At 42.2% G+C, this 22,527-nt stretch overlaps 1 protein-coding gene across 1 annotated transcript in view; it reads left to right on the top strand.

The window, feature by feature from the left end:
* Positions 1 to 22,527, top strand: part of LOC146829640 (relaxin receptor 1-like) — a 1,041,377-nt gene that overhangs the window by 688,643 nt on the left and 330,207 nt on the right. The window contains exons 5-6 of the mRNA XM_085608325.1: positions 1,149 to 1,220; positions 2,991 to 3,062. Of these exons, the coding sequence (XP_085464451.1) occupies positions 1,149 to 1,220; positions 2,991 to 3,062 (144 nt within the window). The remainder of the gene's footprint in view (positions 1 to 1,148; positions 1,221 to 2,990; positions 3,063 to 22,527) is intronic.

The raw sequence follows: 22,527 nt of genomic DNA, 5'->3' as shown, positions 1-22,527 counted from the left end.
TTGCATAGTGTCCTGCCGTTACAGAATGTAACACTCAGGTGATCTGTCACATAGGGTTGAAGTGTCCAATCGGAGGTTATTTAGCACCAGTGTCATCCGAGTATGTCATACACCTTATATGAATAAGGGTGATAACGCCTAACTAGTCTCAATTGTGTCTTTTTGTTGCTGGCTCTGTTTGTAGTATCCTTAAGAGTATCACTTTTAGTCTCTGGGACCTCATTCTAGCTCTAAATCACAGCTTTATCATGCTAGGAATCTCTGGTCTATGTAATGTTACGTGAAAATTCTCTAATCATTTCCCCCAAAAGGTATCGAGTTAACCTAACATCTTGGATGTGAGCTACTGGCATGAAACACAGAGTTGCAGGATGTCATCTTTCTGTACATCCTGCTGTTAACCTTCTCACCACTAATGTAGAGCTCAACATTCAGAAACATGTTCTTTTCTTGGCTGAGCTCCATTGTTAAGGACATGCTGCATGTACTGTCATCTATGAAACCAAGAAACTAGTCGAGTTCTACCTGGCTATCAGTCCAAGTCGTTAGACAGTCCTCAATATAACATCCAAAATAATAAATGTAATTATTACATCTAGATGCGAAGGAGCCCCAGATATGCATCGCCTTTAATCAGCCCATAAATAGGTTGGCAAAAGACGGTGCAAATCTGGAGCCCATTGCAGTGCCGCATAATTGTCTGTACCACTCCCCGTTAAATAAGAAGACATTATTTTCAAGTATTATCTGGGACATGGTTATTGCCATCTCTGAATGTTCCATGAGCTCTATTGGTCTCTTATATAAAAAATGCCTCAAGGCAGTCAGGCCGTGTTGATGTAGTGTATTTGTATACAGTGAAACCATGTCCATGGTAACAAGTGTCACACTAAGATCTAAGGTCACATCATTGAGTATGTTCAGTAAATGTTTTGTATCATGTATGTGTGAAGGGAGATTGGTAACATGGAGGCGTAGAAAAGTGTCCACAAATTCCGATAGCCTCTCTGCTCAGAAGTTACCCTGCCATGTCGTTGTTAGTTGATAAAAAGTATATTACCCAATACATGAGGATTCGTTCATTTCTTTTCAAACAAACATTTCTATATGACCTTATTCTTAGTGTTCAATATATTTTTTTATTACAGATTTTTGCAAAACAACAAGATTCGACATTTATCCCAACAATCCTTTGCTGGGCTTTTCGACTTGAAGATGCTGTGAGTAACATTCTTATTGCTACAAATCATGGTGGGATTAATCTTAATAATACTAATACTTTATTGTAAAGTGATGAAAAATGTATTATGGAAATTACAATAACATTTATAACTGTACCTGAGATTGATTTTATTATGCTCTCTTCATTCATTTTTAGAAGATAAAAGAAAGCTGAGTAGGTTTAATATTTTAGGTTATAAATGTATCGGATCTTTCACATGAAGTAGTAATTACAGCAGGGTTTTACAATAGAGATGTGTATGTGCAAAGCTTGTGTTTTTTAACCTTTCTGTAAAGGTTTCGATCTTTACTTATCGGACACCTTCAAACGAAAATTTTCACTTTTTTGACAATTGATATCACATATATCCTTATTCAGTACTAACAAAATGGTTCTGTTTAATTTGAAGAAAATATATTAGTTCTTTCTCTTTGATGCCGTTGTGCAAAGAAAAGTTCAGCAAAATGTAAACTTCAGGAGAAACTCTTGACAAGGACTTGCTATTGTGCATAGAAACTAATGGAACGTTCAGAAATAAAATCTGATTATATTGTACAGTTTGGCTGGATTTGATTAGACTGAAAATTATACCACTAAACCGTGAAACTTTGGAAACGCCATAAAGGGAGAAAATCTAGAACATTTCTAAAATGTGCTGGTGTGAAGATTTTGGGCTAGAAAATTTGATTCCAGTGAAGAGAGATAGTGGCTGAGTTGATAGCAGTGGGCCCTTTAGACTGATTTAATAAAGGTTGTCATCAAGAGGCTCCTGGCCTTGTTATGTCATGTGACCCTTAAAAAAGGCTCTTCCAGCAGATGGATATAGCATAAGTCATCAAACTACGTCTACAGTTGTTTGACGCTGAAATAGTTTTGAAATGGTCCCTGAGAGAGAGATATGGAATGAAGAATTTCAGAACAAATTGTACATAGTTCAGAATGTGTTTTTGAGATTTGTTTTTGAAATTCTAAATAATATGCCACCACCTCTATTTAGAATAAAAACTATTTTAGAGTCGGTGGAATCAAAAGCAAAATTGGCACTAAAATATTACTTTATGAAGTCATTGAAATACCATGCCAACCAAAATCTAAGATACGGAATTGCTAGAAATAGAAACATCAAAACGACATCAATATTCCATCTTTTATGTAGCAGAGTCTACAAACTAATTGCTTGAGGGTAGACCATCAAATATAAATATTCATAGAATAAAGACTATTATTGAGGACAGCTAGATGAGATTGTAAGATCAAATCAAATTGGAAAGATTTAAACATATGTAAACTTTGCACACGGCACGACACCAAAGGTTACTGATGTTCCTTTCAATCACTCAAAGCTAGAAAATGGATATCATGCTCAAAATGTACAACTGTAGCACGGGGCCCTTGCATGGAAGAACCTCCAGGCTCATGCATGTTTGAGGTGTGTTAAAAAATATTTCTTCCACTTTTTGTTATCTATGAGCTGTAGGCATTTAGGTTAAAGTATCTTATGCTGAAGAATGCAGTGCATTCAGAAGAGGCTGCGGTCCATATTTTTGTTGAAGAGATAGGTTATGAGATCAATGATCCTGTAGCAACCAATGTAAATCTAGCTTTAAAAAGGTGTGCCTTCATTTTGAATTAGCATGCTTTGCACAATTGCATTTTATCCCATTGAAACACACTACTATTGTAATTATTCTTTTATTAGTCTTTATGTTTTAATGAAATGAAAACAAAAACCCTAAACAATAAGCTACATTTTCATTTGGATCCACAGATTTCTAAGCCACAATCAAATTACTTCACTGGAAGCAGGTGTCTTCAGGGACCTCCATCAGCTGGAATGGTTGTAAGTGACCCTTCTTCTTCCTCAGGATCTTCACAAATGTCTAGCAGTTTGCCTAAGCTTTTGATTCCTAAGCTACAGATACAATTGCACTGTGGGGGTAGGGGGTATATGGTGAGGGGATGGTAATCAGTGTGAGTCTGTAGACAGTCAGAAATAATCACTACATTTGAAAGCCTTCCAGCTATCTCAAGGCCAAACCCACTAAACTGGCTCGCGCTCTCAGTAATCTTGTTTGTAGAGACATTTGTATACCAATAAATGTTCATTAATTCAGTCAATAGGATCTCATTGTAAAATGCACCTGTTCAAGCCTGTGGACAGTCATAATGCTGATAATCTATCACGATAAAAAGGATTGTGAAAACTGTGTAAATCTTCAGCTCCATTTGTAGATGACCTATAAAATCCTGTTAGCTACATTCAAGTCTAGAGTTCCTACTTCATATCACAAGGTCATATTAGGCTTTTTGGTAGATAGAGCATCAGAGAGCTTCTTAGTTTAGATCTCTCAGCACCCATGCTCTATTTCATATGGCAATAAGTTCTACAGTAGTTCCTCAGGTGGTATTCTGCTTTCTAAATTGAGACAGGTACTTCCCTGTTATATTTTATGCAAGAACATAATGATTCACCTTTGTCATCCATTCAGGTGATGGAGTCTTTTAAGGCGAGTGTGCTCTTAAATTGAATATAATTATTAGAACAGTGACAGAGATCATTATGTGCTCTGTATGTAACTTCGCGCCATGCTAGATAGAACAGTATTGGTTTGCTAAATTATGTGGCATAACAAAATCTTATAGTTGTTTATTGAATCTGAAACTTCTTTTTTGCCCATCTCCCCATAACACGTCTCCAAACTGGCAACAGCAGCTTGCCAGAGACTCTCCCTCTTCTTAAAAACTTCATTCCTCTCATAACATAGACTGTGGCTCATAAAATCAGGCCCCTGATGCTAGCTCCTTTTTTCAGTTGAAAAAGATTGACCCCTCTGTGGCTCCTTCTTTCTGTTACTATCTCAACTTTTTGCTCTGCTTCACTTCCATTTCTCCGGCGTTTAAAAAGTACCATGGTGAATACCCTCTTGAAAAGCTCTCGGCTGACCCCAATATTTTGAGTAACTTTCACCCTTTATCCCTCCTGACAGTTATCGCTGATAGAGTTCCACATTCTAGATTTACAGGAACCTCTGGCCGATGATCTTGTTGCCTGCTTTGCAAGTGTGGAGGGGAGAGAAAATCATTAGCTAATTATACTTTACCATTGCCCATGACCCCAACGGAACACAGACTCCTAATCCAAATTTTTGTATATTTATTATAAAGCCGAGAACAGTTGGGCAAATAACCACCTCAAGACGAGAGTGTAAAGATACATGGGCACTAATACAAAACCAAACCTACGAATAAAATTTAGACGGTGCAACATTCATAGAAGAACAAATTCCAAAATCAGGACGCAAATGATTATAGCAACCACGTCAAGACCTTTCTTCATTGGTGGGTTGTAAGCAAAAGTATTATTCTGTCCCTACACTACTTTTACCATGGCATCCCTACTTAGCATTCCCAAGGCAAGCCCCCAGAAAAGTGTCAGCACAGGAAAGACTTCCTAAGAAGCACACTCATGTTAAATGGGTCGAGTAGCATAAAGCTACAGAGCTCGTTCTAAGATGCTCTCCCTTCTCCAGGTAAGGCAGAGGTTTTTCAGGCTCTGTCCATAACCCCAAAACAAAAGTCGAAAATCATACCCATAATTACTTCACTTGACCGCCTCATCCAGTTGGGCACCGCCTTGCAGGTAACTTTCCATGAAGTAACGATACATCCATTGTCTTGTTTGTTGACCTTGATTCCCAGGACTTTCCAGCCATGGAAGACATCCTCCTACATTATCAGCTCCGCTTGTTCAAATGCATCTTCTCCTCCCTATGTCTATCTAACTCCTAAAACAAAGACATTATTCAAACTAACGAGGACAAACTCTTGCACCTGCAACAGAAACGTGAAAAGAAAAATATTCCACAGGCACATAAACACTAATTAACAATTTTAACATAAGAGCGTACAGGGAGAAACAAAAGTTGGGCCTACCAAATTCGGCTAACATAAGAACAGGGCACACATTAAAAATGCAAACATATATGAGGCATTTATACACACACGTTATATGAGCCTTAGTATGAAAAGTTCATTAGTCATGGTTACACTTCACAAGTATGTGATTCATCTAGCTACATACATTTACTATGTTAATTCTTTGATTGCATGAAGAAAATCTCTAGCACTTCTCTTACATGTTATTACAATTTACGATCGAATGCCCTAATGTTAATACATCAGATTATGTGTGGATGCGGACTAACCATGATTATAATGCACCCCTACAAATGGAAGAGCAACGTTGCGCTCTATCATTGCCAAAGTGATTTAGAAAGTAGTTAATTCTTAAATCTTTTTGGAATATCCTGGAGGGTACTGCCACTTTTGGACCTGCCCAGTGCATAGCACAGAGCTCATCTTGGTGGGAGCCGTCGATGACGTCAGGATGGCATTGGACCGAGCAGTGTCGTGTCTTAGTGGCAATACGTTGCCTTTGGCACAAATGACCTTCCACAGCCTATTGTCAGCCATGAGATCACTTGACTTAGACTAGCTCAGGTCATTCATCTGTAACAGAAGCCAAATCATTTTCCTTCTGCCTTTTTGCTGCTTTCAACACACTCTACACTGAAGGTCCTTCAGGGATCACCACTAAGGCCCTCATTACAAGTCGGCCGGACTTTGCGATGGAGATACAGGAGCTCTGGAACTAAATTTAATGACCAGTTTCTCTGCTGCAGTAAGACCATTATGAGTTTTTCCCCTGAAATTTGAATTACCGGACGTTTTGCAATGCAATTTTTACCATTTTGGTAAAAAATGCATACATTTTCTGCCTCTCTGAGCAGTATGTGGCACTGTAGATGGGGTGGGGGGTGTGGGGTGGGGGTGCAATGGTTCTTGGAAGTTTCAGACCCGATAATACTGGACCCTGACACACTTGTAATTTTGACTTGCATTATTTGACTTCCGGGTGAAATAACTCAACTCATAATGATAGCCGAAGCCTTAAGCTGTTGAATACGTAGGTAACACCTTTAGCCTCCCTTATTAGATGCTTTGGTTTTTCATTCTATGCGTATCCAAATTGCACACACATTCTGATTAGAAATGAAGTGGCTTCTAATTATAACGTCTGCAAATTTCATAACTTGAATCACCTAGTTTGCTTCCTGGATGACCAACAACAGCAGTGCTTAATTTGAGCCAGTGGTTTCGGGTGCTCAGCACCTGCACTTAATCTTCAAAACCAGCACTTTTCATGAGCACCAGTTAAGGACACATTCATTTAAGGGGAGATTAAGTGATTTGCACAGAATCACAGGATGGTGAGCTGATGCGGAAACTCAAATCTGGTTCCCCAGCTCTGAAGTCTGCAGCTCTGGCCATTATGCCACATCCTCACCATACTTTCATGGTTCGTAGTAGGCTCTGTTTTAGGCGGCGCTAACTGGAGAAATGGGCTGGCAAAAGCTGCCCTTGACGACAGCCTTTGCACTTATTTTTTTATAAATGAACCACTGGACTACAGCCTTTACCTAAACTTGTATAAACAGAGTTGATTGCTCGTACTACCCCATCCCCTTTTCATGTCTGCTACCTGGTGCTCAGCTTCATAATGGGTCCCCAGCTCGTACCGGAAATCTCAGAAATCTTGGTGTTCTGAGGTATATATAATTTACCCCCAAATCATCCTGGGGTGGTCATGCTCCCCCACTCCCTTTGTGTCATATGGGGCTGACATGACAGTATTTTCCAGGGTTGGTGTCGCTCCCCGTCCACCACTGATTGATTACAAATCACCTTTCAGAACTTCATGGGTTACCAAAGGACAAATGGGTCATTATTAAATTGTTCTGTACGTTATAGAGGATAAAATGTCAAACATTTATCTCTACCTCTCGGACTTAGCTTTCCTCCAGTATTATCTTCCTGCTGTTTTCCAACACCACACGTGTTGAACTGGGGGGAGGGGGTGCTCTTCTTCTGTCAACAAGCTGCTGAGACAACATCTTTACTAAATCACCATGCGATCTGCCTTCTAATCCTCCGGCTTAAAGGACGCCCTCGAGCCACAGCGAGCTTCAGAAAACGCAGTTCATTCAACGAAAGAGCGCAGGCTGGAGGAAGGGGAACATTTATGAATCACTCAGACCCACAATGACGTCCAAAAAGAAGCTCTCTGACATTTTTATAAATATTCAGTGATAATTTTACACCATTTTGGCTCAGCCATTTTGAAGCTCGTGTTTTATTTTAGATGGTGAATGAAATACTATGAAACTATTACCCTTCTTTATGCAAGCAACAGACTGACCTAACTCTCCAAGCTCAAGCAAAAACGGGATTATCGGCACCTCAAAGGGAAACCCAAGGATATTCAGAACATATTCCCAATAATTATACCAATTGAATATGCTCTCATTTCTGCAAAGTGTTTCATGGAAGTAGACAAATAATTCCATAATCATTTTTTATCAGAAATCATCTTTCCCCGTCCCAGCTCACTCTGAATAAGTAAGTGATATTGAATTATGTCAGTACCAACCTTTCAACTCTTTCTGGCTCTTTCTCTTAAATTCCCGAGGTATAATCACCATGAAGCCAGTGTCAATAATGGGCCATACATTACACAATCTAGAAGGGCAGGGAAAACCCTATTCCATTGGCCCATGCAATCGATATTAGAACATTGAGCGCTCTGTTGAAGACAATGGAGCACTCCGGGCTTCTAATGCCCACTAGAAGCCCAGAGCATCAACATTCCAATGTTTAATAAGGGCCACACAGTGCCTAAGGGGATTTCAACCCCCTCGCGTCCGTGAGGCCTTTGTTTTACAAATTAGAACATTCTGCTTTCTAGGAGCAGAATGTTCCTATAACCTTTGGGCCTTTCATAGCGTGTGCTACCCGCCATCAAAGACCCGCTACCTTGTTAAAAACCCTCATCGACTGGAGCGGGCCTTTAATGGCCGGTAGAACCCACTACGGTGGGCTCTAAGGCTATAATAGTTACAGTATGCTATATTTCTTGAGCTTGTCCTTTATGGGGAGGTTTATACTAGAGCATTACAGCCTGCGGCTGAGATCTATATTAACTGATTTCTGAAAATCTCACAGCATGGCAAACATCGGCTCAATCTCCACGCCAGTGTTTGCTCTGCAGTGATGGCTGCTTTATTGCTTTTTTTTGGTGTGTGTCCACCCTACCCCCATGCCCCCATCCCTGTTCTCCTTCCCAATCTGCTGACAGGCATTTCCCCACCAACAACTGCAGCACTATTTAATTAGGTGCCAAGGTGCAGGCGGAGGAAAGTCCGTCTGCAGGAACAATTCAAGCCAAAGTCCATATAGCCCACTAACCACCTTTGCAGCCCAATTCAAACAGACTACAGACCTTTTTAGAATGTCCCCCCACCCACGAATTTAGTTGAATATTGTAAAATAAACAGGGAGAAACTGAAAGGCAAACATTAGAATGCTGGAGCAGAAAGACTATGAGAGCCATTATTGGACCATGTTGGCAACCATGGAACCTCAAGATGCCAGTTCTCTAATTACTATTAGCTGTGGATTGGGCTATAACTAAGGTTTGGGCCTTTAACAACCATTATAGCCCTTGGCAATAGGCTATAACACTTAAGTAAACTAAATATTCCATCATCATCAACGTTATAAATATAATTGTTAATTTCATCTAAATGCAAAATATTAAAAATAGACCTGGAAAATTACCAAGAGTTGTGAAACAGTCTATAACTTTAATAATATATAACCAAATAGCACCTGCATCGACTGATGGGAGGGGGAAACTGTGCTTAGAAATGATATAAGGTTTTAAAAGCACCCTCTGCAGAGTTCCTTGTGTGTCCAGCAGTGCGCAGGCAACAATGAAAATTTCAAGATAAGTCTGGTAATTGTGTCTAGTAGCAGTTTTCACTCACCATAAAGTGGCACAGAGAATTGCATTTTATGGTAATAGCTCAGTGCGTTACAGCTTTTGTAACAGAGATCCTATTGTTACTTACAGTTCACAAATTACATTTCTCATATAGTACAGTGACCTGGTAACTGTCATCAAAGAGCTGCATGCAAACCGCTTGGTATAGGTTAGAACATTATGGGCCATATGTAGGAAGCCAAATTGCGATCGCAAATGCTGAAATTCGCAGAATTTCAGCATTTGCGATCGCAATTTGGGCAATGTGCTATGTAGCAAACAACAACCCACACGCAAAATAAGGACTCGCAAAATTTGCGAGTCCTTATTTTGCAAATGCATTTAAGGAATCCCAAATTGCGATTCCTTAAATGCAATGTAGGAAGCACCCAAGTTGAGTGATTTTGGCTTAAGGAATCGCAAATTACCACCAACTTCAGGTTGGTGGTAATTTGCGATTTCTTAGAAAAATGCACTTTTTTGTATTTTTCAAAGTGCCATGGGGCGCACATACATGCCCTTAGCACATGTATGTGCACCACATGTGCACACATGTTTATTTCAGGGGTGCAAAAGGGTGTCCTATTGACACCCTTGCAACCTTGAAATTGCATTCTCAATTTGCGATTCTCTAATTGAGAATCGCAAATTGAGAATGTCTTCCCATTCATTCCTATGGGCATTCTAGCCCATTGGAATGAATGGCAAGGTATTCCTTATTTGCGAATCTCAATTTGCGATTCGCAAATAAGGAATATGTGGGATTCGCAACTATTTTGCTATTCCTACCTACATTGCGTTTTGCGATTCTCTAATTGCGATTCCCTAAAAATTGCAATTTGAGAATCGGAAAACACGTTCTACCTACATATGGCCCTATGTTTTTTCCCCAAGCTTTCATTATCCTAATGTTGCTAAAAAGGATTTTTGGGTAGGAATCCATTCTTATTAGTAAAGTCAATCCCAACCACTGTGGTACGTTGTAAGTTCTGAGTTTGTGCTTCTTCAGACCAAACACTCATCAAATATACCGTCTACTAGTATCGGTGACATGTGACTCCTACACCGTGTAATCCTTATTGTTTTATGTGACATTTGCTATAGACTGATTTACACACATATGATTCATTGTCTCTCTAGAATGTCTGCATGTGAAGTAAAGTGCTCTGACACCCTACACTGGTTTGAGTAGCACTATAAAACAAATGAAACGCATGTGCGAGAGGGGCCATGGAGAGATGAGAGGCACTGTTGGAGGGTGGCAAGGTAGTAAGGGAGCTTCTTGGTGATGTGCCATAAAAGATTATTGCACCAGGCGCTACCACCGCTAAAGCTGACCCTGTCACTGGCACTCATTTTTGAGGACCACACTTATCTTTCCTCATCGGACATTTCTCGAGAGCAAGAGAGCGAGAACACACAAATGGGAAAGGAGGAGGAAGCGAAAGACAGCAAAACCATCACCAAAGGAGAAAGTAGTAATCCGCAAGGTGTTGTCTAGAGAGAGATTAAAGAGGCCTAAGGTGAATTACAGACTAGGAGCCTTGGTATTCGGCCCACCAGCATTTAATTGCACTGGCCACGGGAGTCTGAGCAGAACTTTGGGCACTGGCACTCGTTCTTTCACAAATGAAGCACAGCCTGCAAAGGGGAGATTAGGGGTGTTCTCTGTGCTGGTGGCTGCTGACGCTGATATAGACCCCTGACCAGTAGGTTCAGAGCACCGTTTCATTTAAGGTGTTGCTGCCGCTTTAAAAAGAACTAGTACAAAGACCTCTCCGGTAGCCCTGGCCACAAGACCAACCAGAAACCCCTCTGTGCAGCTTAACTGAGAAAATTATTACAAGCACGGGAGTGATAACAAAGAAAGAGAGTGAGCCATGTCTCCACTGGTGAATTCAAGCATCGTTCTATGGTTTGGTTGGACACAGTTGGTTTGGTACAACAGCGCATCCAGAAATGTTCTAGCAGAGGCATGTGTGCAGCCATGAATATGGTGGCTGAAAGCCTATGCTGAGGGATGGTCTGTTGTGTTGGGTAAAAGTTGTGTTTCTCCCTCCTCTTGGGCACTTTTGCTGACTTTTATAAGGGTGGGGTCAGGTTCACTACTGTTAGTGTACCTTCTAGTCTGCTGGGTAGGGTGAGAAGGATATAGGCTTGCCTGCGCCATCTTGGCTCAAGGTTTTGCAAATTTGCCCATCTCTTGCCGTACCGCAAAAATAATTTTTCAGAACCACCCAGCACAGTATGATCGTTGTTTGGATCAGTTCATTTGAATGGACGTATTTGAGCATTCAAGGTATTTTATTGAGTCTTTTCTTTGTGTCCCATGGAGTACATTGAGGTACTCAAGTCTTCTGTTTTAGCTGTTTCTCTTTTCCTGGTAATACTGGAACGTTTATTTTGCACACGGTTCTTTCTGCTGGACTGTGGCTAGGTTGCTCTTCTGGTGTTCAACCCTAGCCTGTGCCACAGCTGCTCCTGGGAGCTGGTATTCAGCAGGCTTGCTCTTGGGATTATTTATTTAAAGGTTTTATATAGTGCTAGCTAGACCCAGGGGTATCCGAGCGCTTGACAGAATCAAGAGCAAGGCATTATTCATTTGAACAATGGTCACATATAAAATAACAATAAGGGAAGTGAAAATCTACACAGAATCTGGAGCATGACAATAATTTTTGGATCAAAGGTTACATACTTTTTTTTTAAATAAGGGAAGTGTAAGTGTAACAGAGGAACACACATTAATATATACAAAGAAACATTTGTAGGAACATGAGGGATGGAGTTACTGAAATGGGGTCCAAAAAATTAACAATTTAGGGGACATAAAGTGCTGGCTAGGCTAGAGTCGGCGGTAACAGAGGGCTGTACAGAAAATTACAGAAACGAGGTTAGAACAAAACTAAATGAGAGACCAAGGAGAGCAAGGCAAGCAGAACAATAAGGGGAACACTAAGAAAAGAAAGGCCGGCAAACCAGCAGATGAATGACCTGATCACAGGAGCCTAATAGAAATCATGTTCGGTTTGATTCATGGGCTCCAGTATTTATTGAGGAGATGGCGTTCCAGGTCTCTTTTGAAGCCTGGGTAGGAGGGGTTTCAGCGAAGGTCCCTCGTGTGGGTGTTCCAGATGCTGCGAGCATTACCTGAAAATGAACGAGTCTGGGTAGATTTCTTTTTTGGTACCGAGGGTACGAGCAGAAGAGCATTGGAGCTTCTCATCGGTCTGGCACTTAATGCTCTTGTGAGTTTGTTGTTTAAGTAGTCAGGGGATTGAGAGTGAAGTGCTTTGTGGGTGACGCAGGCGGTCTTGTAGATGCATCTTCCTTCGATGGGGAGCCAGTTAAGGGACTTGAAGCCAGGTGTGATGTGTTCTTACCGTTTACAGCCTGTTATAAGCCGGGCTGCCATGTTGAGCACTGATCTGAGGGGAGCGAGGTGAGTTTTAGGAGTGGCGGTGACTATAGCGTTACCCGTAGTCAAGTTTCGAGAGGACTAGCGATTGAAAGACAAGGTGTTTAAGTGTATAAAGCACTCCTTTGGCTGAGTTATTGATATGGTCCTTCAGGGACAGGGTGAAACCTAGGGATTTAGCCGTGTTGGATAGAGTGAGCGGAGAGTTTAGGTGATTACTTTTGGGGGTGAATAGAATGATTTCTGGTTTGTTGGGGGTCAATTTTAGATGGTTGTAGTAAAACCAGGATTGAATCTTGCTCAATGTTATGTTAAGATGAAGGATGTCACTGTGTGATTTGATTTTGTAGTAGAGTTGCGTGTCAGACACGTAAAGATGATAATTGATCCCAGCTTGTTTCAAAATGATAGTAAGGGGTTCCATGAAGTGGTTGAAGAGAGAGGGGAAGAGTATTAATCCCTGGGGGGACACCAAGAGAGACAGGAGTAGGATTTGAGAGGCAGGAGTTGATTTTAATGTGTTATATTCGGTGTTGGAAGTAGGAAGGGAACCAATTTAGGACTGAGCCCTTAAGGCCAGACCGAGTCTTCAGAGATTCCAGTAAGGATGAGTGGTTGACTGTATCGAAAGCCGCTGAGAGGTCCAGTAGGATAAGAAGGCATGCATCTCCATTCTATAAGGAACAATGTATGTCATCAGCAATGTTAAGCATGGCGGTTTCGGTGCTGCAGCCTTTCCTAAAACCAAGTAGGTTGAATTTGCCTATGTGTCTGTCGGGTTGCTGTAAGACGCATTTCTCCATGGTTTTAGCTAGGAGCAGGAGGTTAGAGATGGGATGGAGGTTGTTGGGATCATTAGAGTCATCCTTGTGGTTTTTAAGTATGGGAATGATTTGCCCAATTTGAAGGGAATCTGGTAGGCACCCAGAGGCAAGGGAGGTGTTAATGATTTTTGGCCAACATGGGGTGATGATTTGGTTAAGGTTGTGTTCTAGTTTTGCTGTGAGAGGGTCTTTGGTGTATGAGGTCGACTTTAATTTCGCAGTGATATTAAAGACTTCAAGCTCTGTCATGGGTTTGAAATTAGACCAATTGGCGTCGTTTATCAATTGTATGTTGAAAAGGTTGTCTTCAGTTCCAATTGGAGTAGATTTATTGATGAAAGGATCAAGAGGTCGGGTTGTCGTGGAGAGAGGGGAGATGTTAAGAGATTGGCCGAGTAGGAAAGGCCATGACTTGAGGGAAGGATTGATTAATTTTAGCAATTTTGTCTGTGAAGAAGCCTTCAATTACCTCACATCTTTCTTCGGAGGCACTTAGGTCAGGTGGGGCAGATGAGGTTTGTCTTCTGACAATGTTAAAGAGTTATCTAGACCTATTTTTAGCACAGTCAAGTTGGGTATGGAAGAAATATGCTTTTTCTCTGAAAATGTGCTTCTTGTAAGCTAACCTTGCAGTTCTAAGGAGGAGGTTTTGTCTCCAAGTCCTATAAGCTAGTCTAAATTGTCTTCTTTCATTGTTAAGATCAGGGTCAAAGCAAGATTTAGATTTGATTGCTCTTTGTTGTTTTAGTTTGAGTCTTACAACTTGGTCAAGAACTTCAGTTATCGCCTTGTAGAAGTGGTCAGTGAGCTTGTTTGCATTTTGAGAGTTCGAGAGACGTTGGAGTTGAGCATGAATTTTTGACTCAAGTTCAGTTGGAGGGACTTTTTTGAGGTTTCTGGTCCACAGCTTTGGTTTGTTAATTAAGACTGGTGGAGAATAGACGATGGTCAAGATGTTGAACAGAATGAGATGATGATCGGACCAGTCAAAGGAAAGTATGTCATTAAGGGAGACCAGTTCATTGCTTGTGATGATGGCGTCAAGTGTAGCGCCTTTGATGTGGGTAGGTTTGTTGCAGAGTTGCTTTAGGTCATTCCTCTCAAGAAGGTTTGCGAGACGCCTGACTGTGGAATCTTCTGCATTATTCCAATGAATGTTATAATCGCCTAAACCACATTCTTAGAGCCAGAAAGGGAGATATGACTAAGAAGGTCAGATTGCTCTTCAGCGAAGAGTAGGAGCTCACCAGGAGGGTGGTAGATATTGTGTTATTTGATAGGTGGGGAGCCTTTGACCTTGAGTTCAACTCAGAGGAATTCAAAGGTTGAGTATTCAGCATTCTTTAGAAGGGAGAGTTGGATTTCTGTTTCGTGGATTATTGCTAGACCTCCGCCGGGTCTATCAGGCCTGTCATGTCTAATGATGGAGTATGCAAGGGGAGAATGTTGGTCTAGAAGGGCCATCGAGTGGTCATTGAGCCAGGTTTCTGTGAGGAAAGCAATGTCAATTTCCTCAGTGAGGATGGTTTCAGAGATCTCTGTAGCATGTAGTGTTGCCGATCTGCAGTTTACGAGCATGCAAGAAAGAGGGCTGGGATTATCCTTAGCAGACTTGAGGATGTTGATGGTGGTATATTGGGATGTTGGAGGAGGGGAAATTATCAATCACCTGAATCTTAGGCAGATAGGATTTGTTGAAGGCATTTAATTCCAGAGTGGAGAGAGTGCAATGAGCACGATAAGGCCTGTGGGCCCACCGGCAAAGGGGAATGTTAGGCCAAGGGGAGCATTGAGAGAAGGTAAGAGAACTTGTAGGAGGAGTATCGTTAGTGTTGGGGTGGGCCTGAGTGTTCTGGTTAGAGAAATCCTGTCCAAGATGTGTTCGTTCTGTAGCAAGAGAGTTGAGTTTCAGTTCCATTCGGTTCAGAATCTGTGCAAGAGAATCGGAGGAGCATCTCGCAGTGAGAGTGGGGAGAGACACAGGAAGATCAGTGTAGAAGGGCGAGGGGATAACCACGTTAGGAGGATGGTCAGTGTCATTAGGACTAAGATGTAAGATACTCTGGGGAGATGCTGAGGGTCAGCCTTTAGATGGAGCTTAGTGTTGGAAGAGTGATTGTTCGAAGATGTTCTCAGGGAAAGTGCCTCATCACACAGATTGCAGTGGACGTCATTAGTTGCAGTGTAATTTAACGTTGAGAAGAGAGCAGGAGGAGACCATCTAGAGGGCAATTGTAAAGGGTTAGTGTTCGAAGGTGAATCTAGGCAGTTGGTTGTGTCCGGTGGAGATCGAGCGTTGGTGAGAGTAGGAGAGTAAGTAGTCAATCTTCAGTCAGGGGGGCAGGGAGCTTTAATCTATAAGGTCGGTCCATGTCTGAGGTCCTGAAATTTACCTTCGTCGGCAAGAGCGGTGAAGAAGTACCGCTAAGAGGAAGGGCATCAGCTCTAGGATTCGCTGAGGCGAGAATGTGGGAGGGGCCCAGACCACTCCCTATATGTGTTTGTGTTAAAGATTTCCTTTCTTAGGGCATTTGTGGGCCAAAGGTATCCAATTTGGAAATTTTTATTACCTAATTGCGATGTTCTGAGAATCGCAATTAGGTCATCGCTATTTCCAATGTATGAAACACTATGTGCTTCAAAGATCGGTTCCTAGTGGGTCGCGAATCAACCTACCTCATTAATATAAATGAGGTAGATCGCAATTTGTGGCAGCCCTAGTAATCGCAAAAATCACAAAGATGGTGGCCTGCTGTGATCAGCAGACCACCATGTCCGTGATTGCTTTTAAATAAACCAATGTTTTTTTTTAAATACAGTTCATTGTCCTTAAAAAACAGTTTTCTTTTCATTTTTTAAGGTCCATGGGGCCACTGCCTTCTCTTAAAAAATGTTTTTACAACCATTCCCGAAGGGGTCCCTTTGGGACCACTTCCCATTTGCAAATGGGTTACCTCCTAATTGAAGTAGGTGGTAAAATGTGAATGTTTTGCGACCACATTCATGGTCTCAAAACATTCATACATACCATTAGGATTCGCTATTTGAAAGGGACGCCCTAAACACGCCTCTTCCAAATACCATATCGCAAACCCATTTTGCGATTCGGAAACTAGTAACCGAATCAAAAAAATGGGTTTTGATACATGTAAAAAAGCTTTTTTTGCGTTCGCAAACTGGCTGATCAACAGAATCGGTTGATATATGTGACCCTTGATGTTTATACCACAAAATGTATTGTCTTAAGTGAATCATTATCAGACCTGCCAACACACACGGGTCCGCCGTGTGACACACAATATTGGCTCCCATCACAAGGTCACCCATTGAGGAGCCGATATCACACCGCAGGGAAAATCAGCTGCAAACCACTTTCCAGGAGTGCTCCTTTTTCCATACCCTCTAGGAGTGTCGGCAGATTAGCGGATATTGGGAGGAAGTGACTGCTAGTTTATCATGGGTGCTTTCAGTAGAGGTCCCGCTTGAGGCAAAGGGGTTGCTGCTGTTGATAAAGAGGTAGGAAGACTGGCCCAGACATGCTTGATTATGGTTAGCACTGTCCGTGAAGGTATCCAAAAGGAATATTGCACGGAACTGGGGATCGAGGCTCCTACCAGTGGTGGCTGACTGGAAGAAGGACCTAGGCTGGTGCCGGAGGGCGGAATAAACAATATATCACAGTAGGAGGTGCATTAGAAAATTGGAAAAAATGTAGGGCCCATGGCAAGCATACTGTGCATTAGACCTCGTGTGAGGACAACTATACAGTAACCCTGGGCGTAGTGGGCGTAGTGGGCATACGCGGAGCATCACGGAGTGGGGGCAAATCTACGCACACCCCGCACACTCCGCGTAGCCCCACTATGCGCCACCCGCCTCCCTCCCACCCGCTTTTAAATGCAGTGATAATGTTCAAAACTTTTTAAAAGCAAGCGCAAAGTAATTAAAATAACTTGCCTGAGCTGCGGCGTCCCGGGGTTCCCTCTTCCTTCTCTATCGCCGACTTCTTCCTCACAAATGCGCATGCGCATTTGTCACGACATCAGGCGTCTCAAAAAACAGAGAAAAAAGATAAAACTCTTAAGTCTGAGTCTGCACATACGGCCACTCCAGTCAGAATGATCACACGCTATAATCTCAAATCCCCAGAAGTGGTCCAAATTTTAAAGAAAAATTGGCATATTCTTCGAACTGACACCATTTTGAAAAATGAAATTCCAGCATATCCATTGATTACATATAGACGTGGCAAATCAATAGGCGATCACCTTGTACATAGCCACCTTAAACCACCAGTATGTGTGCAGATTTAGATTCCGTATATAGGTTTCCTGATTTATGCCCTTATATGTGTACAATTCACATTGCCTTTATTTGGTATTAGCAATCCGGCCCCTATTTAGACATTGTCCGTACAAACCAAATACAGGCATGGCCACCTACGTCCGTCCATCCACGTCACAACGAATTCTTGGAAAACCAGACCCTTAAGCCTTGAATATTGATGTCTCCAAGAACTCATTAAGTATGCATGAACATCTATTCCTTAGGGGTTCATTCATGACGTTCCTCTGCCCGACTTTTACATCAATACTGGCATTCCTAGACACCTTCAAGGTATAAATATACCAGCACTTGCCCTGGCAAATTGCGGTTCCCGGAGGATTCGATCCAACCCAGACTACGCGGTTTGCCACGACAAGTTCAGAAGGAGATCGAGTTCCCGCCTGATGCACTGACCTGATGCTGCCATCCTCCTCGCAGAGAATCCAGCTCCAGTGCTCTCTGACTTCCCTTATGGGGGGGTTAGACTATCGAGTCCAGAAAAGAGATTCCAACCTCTCTCATTCTAAGGTATGGAGCTGACTAGAACTTAGAGAAACTTTTGGCAACTCTTGGCTAAACTAAAATATAGCTATCTACACTTTAGAAATAGCACCTACTTCAAACCTTGTACTACACTTAGATTAGGTACACTGGGGTAGAACAATTTAGAAGCATCAGATGAGTATCACATTTTAGCATATGTTATTTATGTATGTATTTTGATTAATATATGTCATAGCTACAAACCGTGCTATTGCAGTATTATTTTATTTTTATGGCATCAGTTCTTACCATGAAAAATGTGCGCACGTAATATGATGATGCGTATGAGTGGTCAACGAGTTGTATCACATGCGTGGCAAATGCGTGTGGGCTGACAACTGATATTCCTCAATAACAAGAGGTCGGGGACTACAAATAGAAACGCCCGATTATCTGATACTGCCAAAGGTTCTCTGACAAATAACTAACCTACCGTCAGTAATTGGCAGAGAATATTTGCCTGGAAACAATGAGTGGAAATGATGCATTTATCTCATACAGAGCAGAAACTGAAGAGCCAATAAACCCTATGATCTGAACGTTTATGAGATGAACACTCAAGAGTCCAACCTGAGTACAGGTTTTACAAGGCAGGTAAGAGAGTTTACTAGCTATATTTTCAAAAGGAGACATCCTTGCAAAGCAGCAGACAGAATATTTTGTAAAAGTTGATATATGAAATTTGATTTGTTTGCATGTAACGCGTTTTTAGAGTTGTTTTTATTAATTACGTTTGCTTAGTGTTGCAGTACAACAAAGAATGACAGCGAAAATGACCATGTAAAATACTTACTACTGTTTACACTGTGGCAAAAAAATGCAAATCAAGTTTGCTGCAATACTTGTTGCTTCCGGATTAAGTAATGCAGGTAATACATTTGGCTCATTGATTAACTATCCATGCGCAGTGATCATACCGTTAAGACCCTCAATTTTATGCAGTGCTTAATTTGAGCCGGTGGGGTCCACCGGCACTAATTTTTGGGGACCGCTACTTACTGGATATTTACAGAGAGTAAGAGAGTAAAGACACACACAGGGGAAATAATGAGGAAGAGAGAGACAAAACAAAGTGTCAAAGCAAGAACCTGCAAGAATGAGGTAAAGGGCCAGGGAGTGTCTGGAAGTGGACTCAAGAGGCCTGAAGTGGATTTAAGACTAACAGACTTGGTATTCGGCGTGCCAACATTTGATTGCACCAGCCGCCGACTTCTGTGAGAAGCTTTGAGTGCCTGCACTCATTCTATTACAAATTAAGCACTGTGCTTGTAGGCGTTTTCTTTCTTGTACTGGGTAGCAAACCATAAAATGTGGTCTGTTCTTCACCAGTTTTAAGTTTAAGCCGGTGGATACTTCACCATGCTAGCTAGGTGCAGAAAGAAATACAAAATGGCTGACTGAAATAAATATTTTTTGTAGTCTAAGATATACAGAACCATAAGATTCACCGGAATAAATTCAATGCATGCAAAAGAATTAAAACAAAATTGAAAATTGGCCCACTAAACAACAACATTTAGAGAAAACTGCAGATTTAAATGGACTCGCCTTCCTTATAAAAGGGAGACAATTAAAATCACTGCCAGGAAAGCCAGCAGACAGACACTCACTCAGGGAAAGAACAGAATAACATTTTGTGGCACGGGTGCGTGTACACACACACAAATGATGAAACCTATTAACTATGGTTAGGGTACTTCCTTTCTCCCTTGTTTTACTTACCCAGAAGTGTCTTATACCTCCTCCGAGCTAGTTGCACAATAAGTTGTGCAGCAAGTGCATGTGGGCATGTGTGAGATCATTTTTGAGAGCCTGCAACTTCCGTCCATGGCAATGGGGGAAAGTCACGAGCAGCACTTACCTCTGGGGTAGTAAATAACCCATGACGTGCCTAAACTTGCCCTCCTGCAGTGGTGACTTGCAGCACCAGGTTAACCTACCGGCTACAGAAACATTAGCAGGTCCTTGTTCCGGCCGCTCTGGACCATACTCCGTGCCTTTCATCTGCTGAGGGCATTCTGTGACATGGTCAGTAACACGTAATCGGTCTACTGGTGTCTGACCTGGTTTAGAACTGAACCATCTAGGTCTTTGGTGCTAAGGGCCTCTCCATCCTTTGGGAAGGGTCTCTGACAACGCCAAGGTTCTCCTCAAGATTATCTTTGCTCCCTCCTACCCATCCCAGGCCTGGGAGGATGAAGTCTCCAGAAAGCTGCGTGACTGCGAGTGCCCTGAGAGCACCTCCCTCCCATCTCCTCTCAGATGGTCAGCACTGGCTTCTGAAAACCTCATAAACAGATCTTCTGATCTGAGCAATCTCTGACAATCATACTGGACGTGGCTGAAGCATTACTTCTTACGTCCTCTTTCTTCTCTGACCAGAGATACATGATTGTGCTTTATCTTGGGCTCCAACTGTATCTCACCTAGGGCTCTGCAAAACAGAGCACCTTCTGCAATCACTGTGAGCATATATTTCATGCATACGGCACATAACACAGCCCTACAGCTTCCTCTTCATTGAACAGTTTATTTAAAACCATTCCCCTCACCCCTATCCGCTCTGACACCAGGGCTTCCCTAAGCACAGCTTTCCACAAACAGGTCAGAACAAAATTCTGGGCACTTCCAGACTCCCTCATTCACAATCACACTGGCGCTGAGCTGCAGGACCACAACAAAAATAATTCAGCATCCATGGGTAACCATCCTGGACTCTGCTCCGGCATGGCCACTTACCTCAATCTTCCTCCAGGAACACGATGCACCACTTGGGCCTAGAAATTGTACTTCAAAGAGGGCCCGGCAACACAGCGGACCTGCTGCCCTTTAAGCATGCATTTAATTCATACTGACATGTTCGCTTAGGAAGGCAGCCCAACAGGTCAAGGTCCTCCAAAGTCAGTCCTAGAGGGATGGATCCATGCCTAATTTGTAGCATATCCTCATTTGGATATATGTAGTTATCTTAAAAATCTGGCATGGACCAACTTTGGAGAACCATGTAACAGGTATATCAAACAGTAAGAAATCACATAATACAACACCTACAAACGCCCTGTTTTAGAGCTTGGTGGTTGGTCCATCTGCCCTAATTCAGCCCTAACTATAAATGGATTGTAACTGGACGAACTAGGGTGGGATACCACTCTGCCCAATTATATCTAGCCTGGATTTCCCAGGTATACAAACATTAACGTCAATTCATCAAAAATGCCAGGGGTAGCCGAAGTGACATTGCATGCCCTTTGAACCTTCACTTTCTCTCACACACACATGCTTACGCACACTCTCTCTCTCTCACACATAAACACTCTCTCAACTGCAATCATGCACACAACATACATTGTAAAAAAAAATGTCACTCACTTCAGCTGCCAGGGAGGGTCATATTCAAGTTAACTACACCATTCTGTATTACACTTATAGTGAATAATACCATATTATGGAACACAGATATAAACTCAATAAAACACCTTGAATACTCAAGTAAGTCGATGCAAATAAACTGATCATACTGTGCTGGTTGGGTCTGAAAAAATATTTTGGTGAAGTGGCAAATAGGCAAGGCCTTGAGCCGTGATGGTGCAAACAATCCTATGTCCTTCTTACCCTACCCAGCACACTAGAAGGTACACTAACAGTAGTGAACCTGACCCATCCTTATAAAAATCAGCAAAAGTGCTCAAGAGGAGAGAGAAACACAACTTTTACCCAACACAACAACCCATCCCTCAGCATAGGCTTTCAGCCACCACATTCATGGCTGCACACATGCCTTTGCTAGAACATTTCTGGATGCGCTGGTGTACCAAACCAACTGTGTCCAACCAAAGCATGGAACGATGCTTGAATTCACCAGTGGAGACATGGCTCACTCTCTTTCTTTGTTATCACTCCCGTGCTTGTAATCATTTTCGCAGTTAAGCTGCACAGAGGGGCTTCTGGTTGGTCTTGTGGCCAGGGCTGCAGGAAAGGAATTTGTACCAGTTCTTTTTGAAGCGGCAACAACATCATCAGGGAAATGGTGCTCTGAACCTACTGGTCCGGGGTCTATATCAGCGTCAGCAGCCTGCAGCACAGAGAGCACCAGTCATCTCCCCTTTGCAGTCTGTGCTTGATTTGGGAAAGATCGAGTGCCAGTGCCCAAAGTTCTGCTCAGACTCCCGTGGCCAGTGCAATTAAATGTTTGCGGGCCGAATACCGAGGCTACTAGTCTGTAATTCACCTAAGGCCTCTTTAATCTCTTTCTAGACAACACCTTCCAGATTACTGCTTTCTCCTTTGGTGATGGTTTTGCTGTCTTTCTCTT

Source organism: Triturus cristatus, chromosome 5_2 (genome assembly GCF_964204655.1).
Source record: "Triturus cristatus chromosome 5_2, aTriCri1.1, whole genome shotgun sequence".
In the NCBI taxonomy this organism is placed as follows: domain Eukaryota; kingdom Metazoa; phylum Chordata; class Amphibia; order Caudata; family Salamandridae; genus Triturus; species Triturus cristatus.
Note: the sequence above shows the minus strand (reverse complement) of the source record. Positions and strands in the feature narration are given on the sequence as shown.